Source organism: Condylostylus longicornis, unplaced genomic scaffold (assembly GCF_029603195.1).
Source record: "Condylostylus longicornis isolate FDR11 unplaced genomic scaffold, ASM2960319v2 ptg000019l, whole genome shotgun sequence".
Lineage (NCBI taxonomy): Eukaryota > Metazoa > Arthropoda > Insecta > Diptera > Dolichopodidae > Condylostylus > Condylostylus longicornis.
The window spans coordinates 357,866-370,551 of NW_026577988.1; the positions used below are offsets into that span (position 1 = coordinate 357,866).

Below are 12,686 nucleotides of genomic sequence, written 5' to 3' on the forward strand. Positions count from 1 at the left end.
GAATTTATTAAAATAATAAAAAATTTATTTCGTTTCTACCCATAAACTAAAATGTTTTAAGTCGACTTGTCAGGAAATCTGAAAAGTTTATTGATTAAAATGATAATAAAGCGCAGGTGTTCCGGTTCTACTTTGGCAAGATAGTGTTTCCTGACAAGACTTGAGAAAAATCTTTTGGAAAATTTTTAAGTAATATTGATTTGAATATCATATTCTCTTCAAAAGTATATTAATTCAAAATCCAGATAAAATAAAAGAATTACATAACAAAAATTTTAACACTATTAGCATCACTCCGTTTGTAATTTATATTTTAACTGCAGTAGACTAAAATCCCTATTTTAAATATTATCACTCCTACTCTGTATCACACATCATAGGCCACTGATCAATTAAATTTCGCAGTAAAAATTTTTCTCTATATGGACACGTACAGCTATGGGGCTCTGCCAAGCAAAAATATATATCAAACAAATACAAACTTTCCAGAACCAGATGCTTCGTAATATGATGGGTATTTCCTGGTATGGACGCGAACGCAATGTGAAGAAATAAAGAACCTGTGCCGTGAAACAAAGAGTACATTTGAAGAGGCATATCAATATTGAACCTCCTCTACATATAGAGGAGAAAGTTAGGACGAAAAGACTGAAACAAACGAAACCTCTCAATTTATTTATCTAAAGTGATAATACGGTATTTCCGTGCCTTCCTTCGTAGGGAACATAGACACAAAAACACAATACAGTAAAAGTAATGGTTAGTTAGTTTTACTAGTTTTAGGAAGATATGACCAGAACAGGTGCGTTTTTGGTTTGGCTAAAATTTTTCGCTATTCAAAGGTCTGACGACGATTTGAGACTGTCTATCTTTGTCTGTCGATGACTTTAAACGCCCCTATAGAAAGAAAAATAAAACACGCTCACTTTCATCTCACGCAGGAAACCATGAAATGTAAAATAACGTCTTGTATTGGCGATTTTCCATGAACTTAAATTAAACACTTAAAACATTTTAGTTTTAAGTTACAAAATTTATATATGTAAGTATCATAGAAAAAAAATGCTTGAAATTCATCATATACGAGTACTAATTTCAACTTTATTTTTACATATATGTACATACACACATTCATATGTAATAAATAATTTTTACTCATTTATTATTCTTACCTTAACGTTATTCTCATTTACGCTATAAGTCAACAATGATGGATTGTTAAATTAACAACGTAAACTTTTTGTTAAAATCTTTTAGAAAAAAAAAAAATTTTTTTTTCTAATTTTCATTTGAATTTTTTTTAATTTCTATTTCTAAACTTTTTTCTCTCCTTGATTACTATTGTTCTTTTCATTCTCTTAACTCTTTTCATGTTATTATATACGATGTACAACACACTAAAAACTTTTACTTATTATTAGTAATTTATGTACTCTATACCGCTATATGTAATATTCCATAAAGTGTTATTGCAGTTATTTAACTGCTCTTATATAAGAATACTAAGGACATAATTCTAATACGAGTACAGTGTTGAAAAATAAATTATACGCTCAAATATGATAAATCTTTTAGAATCAAACTTCGAATTTGTGATAGCCAAGCCTTAATATCAGTATTCAAAGTAGAAATCGAACAAAAATCTGATGCAATTTGGACAATCCTAATGTGATTAAATTTAGGTCACCACTCACAACTCCAAAATAAACACCACCCCAAATATTATAGACCAAATTAACTCAAAACTAATGTTTTAGTCAACGACTAGTAAAACGGGCTGCACAACTCAATATATTGCACTAAAACACCCAACAATCTTAATAAGTAAATAATAGTCCTATATTCCTGAGGTGCAGATTAAACATCAAGCAACTTAAAATGGGATTTCGGCTTGAGAAAATTTGTTTGCAACATTACGAGTATTTAGAATACAGTGTAAAAAACTCCAAAACAACACCTCCTCAATATTGTATTATTCGTGACCTATGATAATAAAACGCCTCAGGTTTAGGTGCACAAACATTTTTTTTTAGCCATGGTGTACCTTTTTTTGCTTGACCCTTTCATATTCAAATAATCATTATTATTTCAAATAATTGTTCTCTTTTTTGTAAAATTCATAAAAGAAATAAAAGTTTTTGTTTGAACAAAAAGTAAAAGGTACCTACCTACATACAATATGTGTATATGAAAGGCGAATTTCTGAAAAGGCAAATTTCTCAATTTTACATCGCATATGTGTGCAATTTGATGAGTTTTTAAAAAGAGTAATGGCGGGGGATGGGCAATGGAAATCCGCTTTTTTTTCATAATTTTCATTTAAAAATCTAATAATAGCGAAAAAAAAAAAGTTTTTCTTGTTTTAAAGAAAAGTACAAAACGCCACTATTTTCCTCTTCTTGATTTTCAATTGTAAATTGGTACACAACATAATATGTAATTTTAAATTGAAACAGCGCGAAATTGAAGGTTGTAACTGATGTGTAAAAATGTTTTCATTCCAACATGTTAAACAAAAAATCTAAAAGTACTTTTTTTTTTTAAAAAATACAAAAACTTTTAAAATTGAAATTAAGTGTTCTTCTTCTTCTTCTTGTTTTTTTTTTATTTATTTATTACAATATACTTACAATTACAATTATTTATAATTTGTTTTTATTTAATAGGCATTACACCAGGTTATTTTGCACCAGGACCAGCTGCAGCATATCATTTAGGAAGTCATCTATCACAAACGAGTCCAACAACTTCACAGGTAATTCAATACTACAATAGAAAGTGTTGTAATATACGGTTGATTAATTTCTAATTTTAAATTAAAAAGTTATTAAGTATAAGAATTTTTAATTTTCAGTTGCATATATCAAAGAATATATGCTTGTAACGTCATATAGCATAAATATTGAATGCAATTCTGCATGACATACCATATGCACATGCAGTATGCTTCATTAAATTATTCTAAAAATTTTCTAAAAAAAAGTTCAAGTAATTATTTGTAAAAGAGAACAAAATTCAATAGAATAGAGAGATTTCCAATATCTTGACACGAAGGTTATCGAATTAAAAAAAAATAAAAAATTAAAACAAAACACCAAATCAGTAGATTCAGAAACCTAAGACAATTAATTTTTTATAATAGGCAAAACTAATGAAATAAATGTTGTTATTGACGTTAGAAATCTTTTCATAATATTTTCAATGGAAATTCAATATTTGACGAACATATTGAACTAACAACGAACAACTTATAAACCAATAATTTATTCTCAGAAGTATAACTGCCTTTATTCGAATTCCGTAGTGAATGGCGGCACTTAACAAATTGACAGAACGAAAAAATCTGGTAACATCTTTTCTGTCAAATTTATTTTCTCTCTTTTGTCAAAATTTTTTATTTTGAAAAGTACAACAAAATGAAACTTAATCTAAAATACTAAAACACTTAAACAGTATATTCTAAATTAGCGAGTCTTTCATAAAAAGAGTATCATGTATGTTAACGGTATGTTGTGATATAATGTGACTTTTAATAATGTTTTTGAATTTGTTATTATCAAAATTATCAAGAATTTCTAATAATTCATTATAATGTTGACTCGCATAATAAAATACATTGCTAGCACCCAGTTCTAAATTCCTGTAGGAATTTGCATTTCTCGTTCTACGTAGCTACAACGTTCTTGTTAACTTGTGTTAATTTATTTGTTAATTTTGTGTTCTTATGTAGAGTTGGTATAAATTTTTTATTACTTTATTTTGCAGTGTCTGTTTTTTTCTTAGGTTTTGACTTGATTCAGTATATTAGGAGCCCAAAGATTATATTTAAATAAAAAGGCTATCGTAGATTGTTCGTTTTAGGTTGTTATATAAAGTAAATAATTCGCCGTTTTTTTTTAAGATACCTACATGCCTATTCTTCGACATTTTTTTTATACTTTACCGAAATGTATACATTTTTTTTTTTCATTTTTTCACTCCTATGAGGAGCATAGAGCTAGACTCCAGTTTCATTGCGTCATAGAGTTTAACTAGGTAAGTGACTAGCCTGTCGTAGAAGGTGACTAGCCTGCCGTAGTAGGTGACTACCCTGCTTTAATGTATATAAAATGTATATATACTCCCATTTAATTCACTATCAACAGTTCGTCCAGGGTAGTTGTGGAGGTTCACTTTTTTTACTAAAGCTCTGTTAAACTGTGCAGTTTTTCATTCCTATATGCAGTTTATCTTTACTACATTTATTGTCAGTTTATATTGGTTAATTATGTTATATGACATTTAAATGTCAGAATTTTATTTTCCATTACATTAGAATCACTCACAAAATAAACTAGCACCAATCCATCTGCAGATACATCAATATTTAATCATTAATATCTAGGTTGCCTAATTGAAGCGGAACAATTAAAAGCATTGAGTAAAGTAGCAAGTAATAAGTGTAAGAGAACATAATAATTCACAACAAATTTGTTTGGCGTCAACACTAATTTTCAATGACATTTCAGTTGTAGAATCTTGATACAAAACTTTTTGTGTTACTTAGTAGGCCATCTGCGAGCACCTTTAGCTGAAATTAAAGAAATGGTTAACAACATTTTTTTTAATCAAATTCAAAATTTGAAGATTTGATTTAATTAAATGTTATTGACAAAATATCAATTGATTGAAGTCTAAATGTTTTTAAAATATTCCGGAATAGAACCTCAATCTCATAACATACTTCTGTAACATACTTTAAGATAAATTTAATCTTGATAATAATTCAATTCAACTAGTACCTTCAAAATTTTCAGTTCCTCTAAAATTTAATTTTATGAGAACAGCAACAATATGTATGTTTACTCCACACTATCCATATTTAGAGTATGTACGACAGATACCTATATTATGGATGATATTCCAGTTTCTATTAGGTAACCTAATCATTAAAAAAAGTCAATTCAATTAAAAATAATTAAAATTAACCAAGAATTTTGATCTACCCTATCTGGGTAAATTACAGATACCCCGAGTAATACAACAACTTCATAATAAACAGTAGCACTTCTAATTTTGTTTTTATTTTATTTTCCTTCTTTAGATTTTATCGTTTTGCTTACCCTTTATAATAGCATACTACGGGCGTAACAACCAAAAAACAAGAAACCCTTTCACGCTCTTCTAAAAATATTTTTTAATTGGATCCCTTTTTTACTTTTTTGTTTTTAATCCCAAAAGGATAAACATTTATATTTTTTATAATTATAGGATGTAAAAGATTGTAAATTATAAGAAGATTTAACTATAAAGGTTAAAATAATTTCACTAGATTTAACTCAAAAAATAACAACAATTTAAAGCGGATGATGATGGATTAATAAAAAAAAGAAATTTGTGATGATTTCTAATATTTTTAAGTGTAAGTGAATGTCCAAACATTTTGTAATAATAATTATAGATAAACATATGTGACTCAACATCCCTATTATTCTATTAGTAAACCGGAATAATTTAATTTAATGATTTTCATAAATTTTTATTAGAGATTTGAGTGAATTAAAATGAAAGTTTGAGAGTTAAACTTTTCTAGTTCTCTAATATTGTAAATCTTTAGTTCTACTTTAGTTCTAAGTGAGCTCAAAATTTTAATCATGACAGATACCATAAGTTTCTGTGTTTATAGCAACTATTGCAAAATGTTTTCAAATTACTCTTAAATAGAACCTTCAGTACGTGCAATTATAAATTTAATTATAATTGACTACCATCTAGATTTGAATGCAATATGTTGTGGAATACAAGAGCCACACATTAATGAGTGTCTTCTAAGTCTTTCTTATTTTTTAACTAAAAGTTCTCAAAGAATTTACAACCAATTAACATAGTTACTGGAAATAAATGAAGAATTCTTTAATTTTTATTTGCACTTTGCTTGTGTCTTAGATCGAAATCAGTATTAAGATCTAAAAGAGAGGGAGGTCTATGCAAGAGATTCGGCGAGCAATTGCTTATATATTTTGAGCTTTTAATTGACAGCCGGATTCTTTCAATTTGTTAGCTTTTGATTAGTTTCTTTGGGATAACTCTTGTGTATAGCAATAATCCAATCCTTAGAAAACAATATTGAACATACTATTGGCAATAATCTGACCGAAATATGTAAAAAGATGACATAAAATTTTGCACTTCGAATTGACTATCTATAGTCTAGAGCGTAGCTGTACCTTACTAACATTTATATGAAATAATCTCTAAGAAGTGGGCAGCTATTACGATTATTCCTTTCGTAAATTGTGTCGGGTAAAATAATAATTTTGAACTAATTTTTTAAACTTTATCCCTACATACAGTATAAAAAACCTATAAAATATTGAACAAAAATTTTGCATAATCACATTCCATTTTGTTCAAAACTATACTACATATATTTCCTTACACCTGTTAAAGAGCACTTGGTTTGCAAGCGTCGCCCACGCGCAAACGTAAAATGAAAAATACATAACCAGTTTACAATTATCTACATACTCAAATATTTGCTGTTCAATTCAATATACAAAAGAATTCATTACAAATTGTTTATAATAACTTGGAAACTAAAATGATTCATGATTTTCAATTTTTATTATTAATATTTTTGTATATTTTATAAATGAATTTATTAATAAAAAAATTCGCCCCAAATTCCACCTTTTATTTTTAAATATAAAAAAACACCTTCTACTTAAACACACACATTCCTTTCAAATAATAAATTCAATATTCAAATTGCATTTATAAAGAATAAAAATAAAACAGTTCCGTTTAAAAAACTTATGAACATCTCAATCAATCTATATAATTAAGGATGTCACTACCTTATCAAGTTTGGATTTTGTTTTGTTTCCAATTCATGCATAAACAATAATATTTGAATGCCTAAAGAATAATACAATGAAAATAGCAGTACGTGTATGGTAAAAGTGAAAACGGAAACTCAATTATTATTGAAGCAATGAAATTCCTGGGTCATCATTCTTTTCGCTTCATTGAAGGAAGGCGTGAAGGTGTGTAAAAATCATTTTTTCATTCCACAAATCCTCAATATGATTGCTATGTTTTTATTATTTTTCTGATTTTTATTTTTGTTGTGTTTTCTTAAATATATTCTTCCTCTACAGTACATACATAGGTATATTGTAGAACTATAAGAAAGACCACTTTAATTATTTCGTTCTTATTCAATTTAATGGGGCGGTTAAATGCTTATCAAATCAGGCAATATAATTATATATTTACACTTAAGTCTTTATTATATATAAAACAGGGAAACGAGAATATTTAAACAAATTTATTTTATTTAGCTACACACACAGAGTGTAACATTTAATTTTTCCTTCATAAATCGACCCAGTATTGGAATTATTTTGGAATTAATCGGAGTATACACAGACAAAATTGTTACGAATTCGAATAGCAAATAAATCAAACTCAACTTAGACACTGTTCTATATATGTTCTGTAACCATAGAATTCATTATCATTTTGTGTTTAACAAGGAAGAATAATTTCAATTTTTTTAAATACGAAAAATTTTCTCCATTCTAAATTGTAGGTTGCATATCAGTTTTATGACGACTTGTATCTAAATTCCAATTTTATTGCGGCTGATTTGCTCTATTGCATTTTTCACCACAGACACAAGTTTTAAGGTTGTCTCGGATTCTTCAAAAATCTCAACACTTGGGACATGATAATTGCATCCACTAGAGATATTGAACACAACATCTGGGGTGACTAAATTATCACAGGATAGAAAAGGTTGTAATGATCACAGGATAGAAATGAAAAATGACCACAGGAGAGAAGTGTGAAGATTCTCTTTATATTAGTTCCGTTTAAAATTAACAGAATGTATACTAAATTTTAGCACACCCTGTAAACAAAATCGTTTATTTTAATGCATTTTTAATAAGAACAATATGCATGGACATGATTTTCACCAATAATCAAAAATTGATTCCTTCTAGTCAATCAAATTTAAAAAAAAAAAATCGCATCAGATCTCGTGATAAGTGAGTAGAAAGTTCCTTTGTTTATTACAATTTGACCGGATAGTGATGAATATCTCAATTTGTCAAGGTTTCATAGATAACATCCGAAAGCCTGGAAAATCTCTACAGTTTCTTCAAATATTTGAAATCCTTTGATAATAAATTTTAAAATAAATTTTTTTTGGAATGTACAATATGCGATGATTTTGATCTTTGATATTTGATGATGATTTCTTAATCATTGGGACGGTGCGGTAGCATAATTTTTGATTACTTTTAATCTTTCTTTAGTCATCATCAACACTTACTTTTATTATTATTGTTTTTATTGTTAATTTTCTGTGTACCGGTTCTTTGGTAATAATTTGTGTTATACAAAGCATTTTTTTTTTCCTTTACAACAGTAATCAATTGCCAACCAATGCTGACGACCGTTGAATTTCTGCTTTCTTTATAATATTAAATGAATGTAGTTAGTATGTATGTGCACAGGGTCAGTTGAAAAGACCAATGTGTCTCATTATTAAAGATGACAATGCAATTAATAATTGGTAGGTAAATAATTGAAAATAATATTTTAAAAAAAAAAAGAAAAAAAAATTATACAGGTGATTTGTTTTTCATATTAAAAACTTTGAGGTTAGTTTTTTTTTAGTTTTGTTTTTCTTTAATTATATGAGAAAATTGCTAGATATTGAAGAGAAAAGGTGAATTATTGCACCTGTTTGAATGAATGTTCATTTATGAAATGATGTAACCAAACCTATTAAAAAATACTAAAATGAATTTTAGTCCAAAAGATCGTAAAACCGTTTGTGTATATGAAAATTACAAGCACTTCAAAATAACAAAAGATTTGACGCCAAATAATTGTCTTTTGTATGTGGAGAAATGAAAAACTTTTATTTTATCTAAAAAATATCGAAAATTTTGTTGTTTCAAGTTTTTTTTGTGTTCATAGCAAGAAAAACATTAGTTTGCAGGTCAGTGAAAATTATTTGAGTGAAATGAGAATGATTGTCTCTTTTATCTCTTTATCACTCAATCGGTTATTAAAATCACATAATAGCTATGAGGCTTTATTTATGACATTGTAATTAGTTAACTACTGGAACCTGGTTAATGTCAAATTATGAGATGTCAAATCTTTCTCTTTCATAACAATGGCAACATTTTATTAATATTGACAACTGCAGTGAAAGGTGAATTGTTGTATTATTTCGATTTTATTGTATATAAGATTTGTAATTATGTTCTGTGATTTTCCAATCGTAACCCTTATTCACTTGGAGATAAATTTAATTTATGAGTTCGTGAATATATTTTCACATTTCCTATTATCTAACTATTAATCGTATTCACTTCAGAGTTTTCATATAATTTAAGTCTAAATTCGAACGTTGATCGCAAAGGTTTGGAAACAGATTTAAGAAAAAGTAAGTGTAAAACCAAAAAAAAGTTATTGCACATAACCGGGTTTTTATATCATCAGGAGTCCAGTATGCGATTTCGACTGTAATAATATGATAATGAATAATAAATCTGTATAATAGTTCTGTAGGACTAATTCGGTCCTACATAGATCAGGTCTGAAATACAAGTTTTACTTATCCGGCAACAAACACCATAATTGAAATTAATGTTCCTGTCCGACTTTGTAGGTAGCTCTATGCTAACCCTTCACACCTGAGGCCCGAATTCTTTCAGGCGCCCTGCGAATCTATCACAAATTTGAACTCATTTTAAACAAAATTTGAATCTTTCGCTCAAAAATACTATTTATCATATAATTTCCGACAGACAAAATCTGCGGTAATAAAATAACGATCTTAAAAAATTACGTAAATTATTTTTTCTCTCCTTTATCTTATATGTAAAACTAAAATTTAATGAAAATAAACTCTTCGATAATTTCTCAAATTTTTTTTTTTCTCTTTATACAGAGTCAAATGGATGTTTCAAAATTTGGTTTAGATCGTAGTTCTGCTTATTTAAGTTCAGCAGCAGCAGCTGGTAGTTTATATGATACATCGAAAGCAGCACAAGCAAGTGCCTATAGTGCTTATTTGGATCCGACTGTTTTAACAAAAGCATATTTTGATTCAAAAATGTATCAAGATCGTGCAGCTAATTATGCACTCGATATATCAAAAATTTATGGTAGTTCAGCATCATCATCAGCTGCTGCTGTTGCATCATCATCAACGGCATCCGGTTCTTCGGGTGGTATGTCTGGTAGTTTACAACAATCAACATCATCCGGATCATTACAACAACATCATTTATTAAATGGTCTCAGTAGTAGTAGCGGTAGTGGTGGTAATAGTGGTGGAAATAATAATGGACCCAATAATAATAATAATAATATTGGTGATGATCGTGAAGCAACACCACAATTAGATAACGGTGATAATAAACATTTAAGTTCATCAAATGATAGCAATCAAATTGATTATAGCAGTTATACAGCACAATATTCAGCAGCTGCACAGGCACAAGTTGCTGCTAGTGGAGGTGGAGATTTTCGCCGTCCATTAACAGTTATATTTTGACCAGGGAAACATTTTTAAATAAGAATTTTAAAATTATTATTATTATAAAAATGAAAATGAGATATTTAAGAAGAAAATCGTAAATTAATTAAATGACAAAAAAAAATAATAATAAAAATGCACTTTAAGATTTTTATTATATCAATTAAGTATTACATATTATATAATTTAAGAAAGAGACAGATATATATAAATAAATATAAATGAAGCGAATTCAGATATTATATATATATATATATACTTATATATATACGTAAAATTAAAGTAAGAAAATCATTTTAAAATAAAATAGAAGGAAAATTTAATAATTGTAAAATTAGGAACCTTTCTTCTTCTTCATTTTATCTCTTTTTCTTTACTTAATATTCATATAAACATTACCTCAGTCACTATATTTAATTATTGACTCACCTATTAACAATAAAAATTTCAACGCAAAGTGTTGCCGCTTTTTCAAGTTTAGTCGGTTTGCCGCTTTTCGGTTTGTATTAAAACTGCGTTTTCTAATAGAAATTTTAGTTTGGCAGGAATTGAGTTCATCTTAGCATATCTAATGGAATTTTAGTTCATGATTTGAAACATACAATATTATAGTTACTAAAAGCACTTTCACAATTTAATTGCTAAATTCAATTGAGTGTTATTTAAGTTTTACCGTCGTATAACGTCACCTGATAAATTTAATCGCATTTATTGCTATATTTTGTTAATTGTTAAACATCTAATTACTTTTTATGTTTCTTAAAAACATATTTCGTACCAGTACCAGTTAGTTGGCACTACTGATTTTTAATACAAATTTAATATCGGCTATTAACAACAACAGTCCATGCAACTCCACTGTTACAGTGAAGCTCTGTACTGGAAGATACGTTTTGCACTGCTTACATCTACGTTTTGTAAATATAATTTGCTCAAATACAATTGTCACTACAAACAAACTAAAATTTACTACTTTTTTGTATCCTGTAACAAGAATTGTAACAAAATATTACCCTACATTTAATTCCAACAACAATGAACTGAATAAAACTCGTTATTCAATCTTTTTTTTTTTAATGTGAAATAAATTTATTTCAAGAAATTCAGTGAGTTTTCACACAACTATTGTCAATTCTACACAACTGAAAATCAAATTTCATCATTAATTTATCAAAGACTCAAACCCATTCAATTAAAATTCCTAATTATTGAAAATTTGAATTACTTTTCTCTACTTTCAACATTCTCTAATTCATAAATTATAAAATTATGTAATAAAATTAATTAATTATTATTATAAGACATTTAATTAAATTCAATTAAACTATATATATATATATATATATATATATATATATATATATATATACATACATAGAGAAAACATTTTTAAATTTTAAATTTAATAATATAGATTAAAAATTATAATTAATTAATTATGGTAGTTATCAAAATAAAAATCAATTTGTTCCCTTATTTTACAAATAAAGAAAAAAAAATTAAACATTGTTTCTTGTTTTGTGCAATTTTTATGATATTTAAAAAAAAAAACAAAAAAAATTTCTTAAATTATTTTCGATTTTAGATTTGTAAAATATTTTCTCAAAGAAAATATAAAAAAATAATTAATTAATTATTTAAAATTGTAGATGAAAGGAAAATAGAAATTTTCTTTTGAAAAAAAAAAAAAAACAAAAAAATGAGAAATGTGTTTTTAAATTAAATTTAATCAAAAAAAAAAAAAGATAAAATTACAAAAAAAAAATATTATTCTGAAATTATTTGTTGTTCCTTATATAAGATTAAAAATAATAAACATAAGATATTTGAAATTTTTTTTTCGTATTTTAATTTGGAATTGATCTGTTATTGAACACGGCCTGATCAACTTTTCAAATATAGCTTAATTCGCGAAAATGAGCTCTTGACCGACAAGAGTTTACTTGGCTTATTTATCTGGTTGTTATAACGACTTCATCTGTATTATTCAAATCAGTTATTTCTAACGTCAATGAGAGTCACCTCAACCCAATAACAGAATTTTGGTCGCTTTTATATATAGCCAATCGGAAATAATAGCAACATAGTCTAAAATAGTCTTCTTGTCAATACCTCGACAGCTCTATACATATAATATTGA

General features: G+C 27.1%; 1 protein-coding gene across 1 annotated transcript in view; it reads left to right on the forward strand.

Moving 5' to 3' along the window:
- The window catches only part of LOC129606582 (SOX domain-containing protein dichaete), a 67,755-nt gene extending 56,479 nt beyond the window's left edge, over positions 1-11,276 (forward strand). Inside the window, exons 6-7 of the mRNA XM_055516966.1 lie at positions 2,667-2,755; positions 9,956-11,276. Coding sequence (XP_055372941.1) covers positions 2,667-2,755; positions 9,956-10,564 — 698 coding nt within the window. The 3' untranslated portion in view covers positions 10,565-11,276. The remainder of the gene's footprint in view (positions 1-2,666; positions 2,756-9,955) is intronic.
- The last annotated feature ends 1,410 nt before the right edge of the window (positions 11,277-12,686 follow it).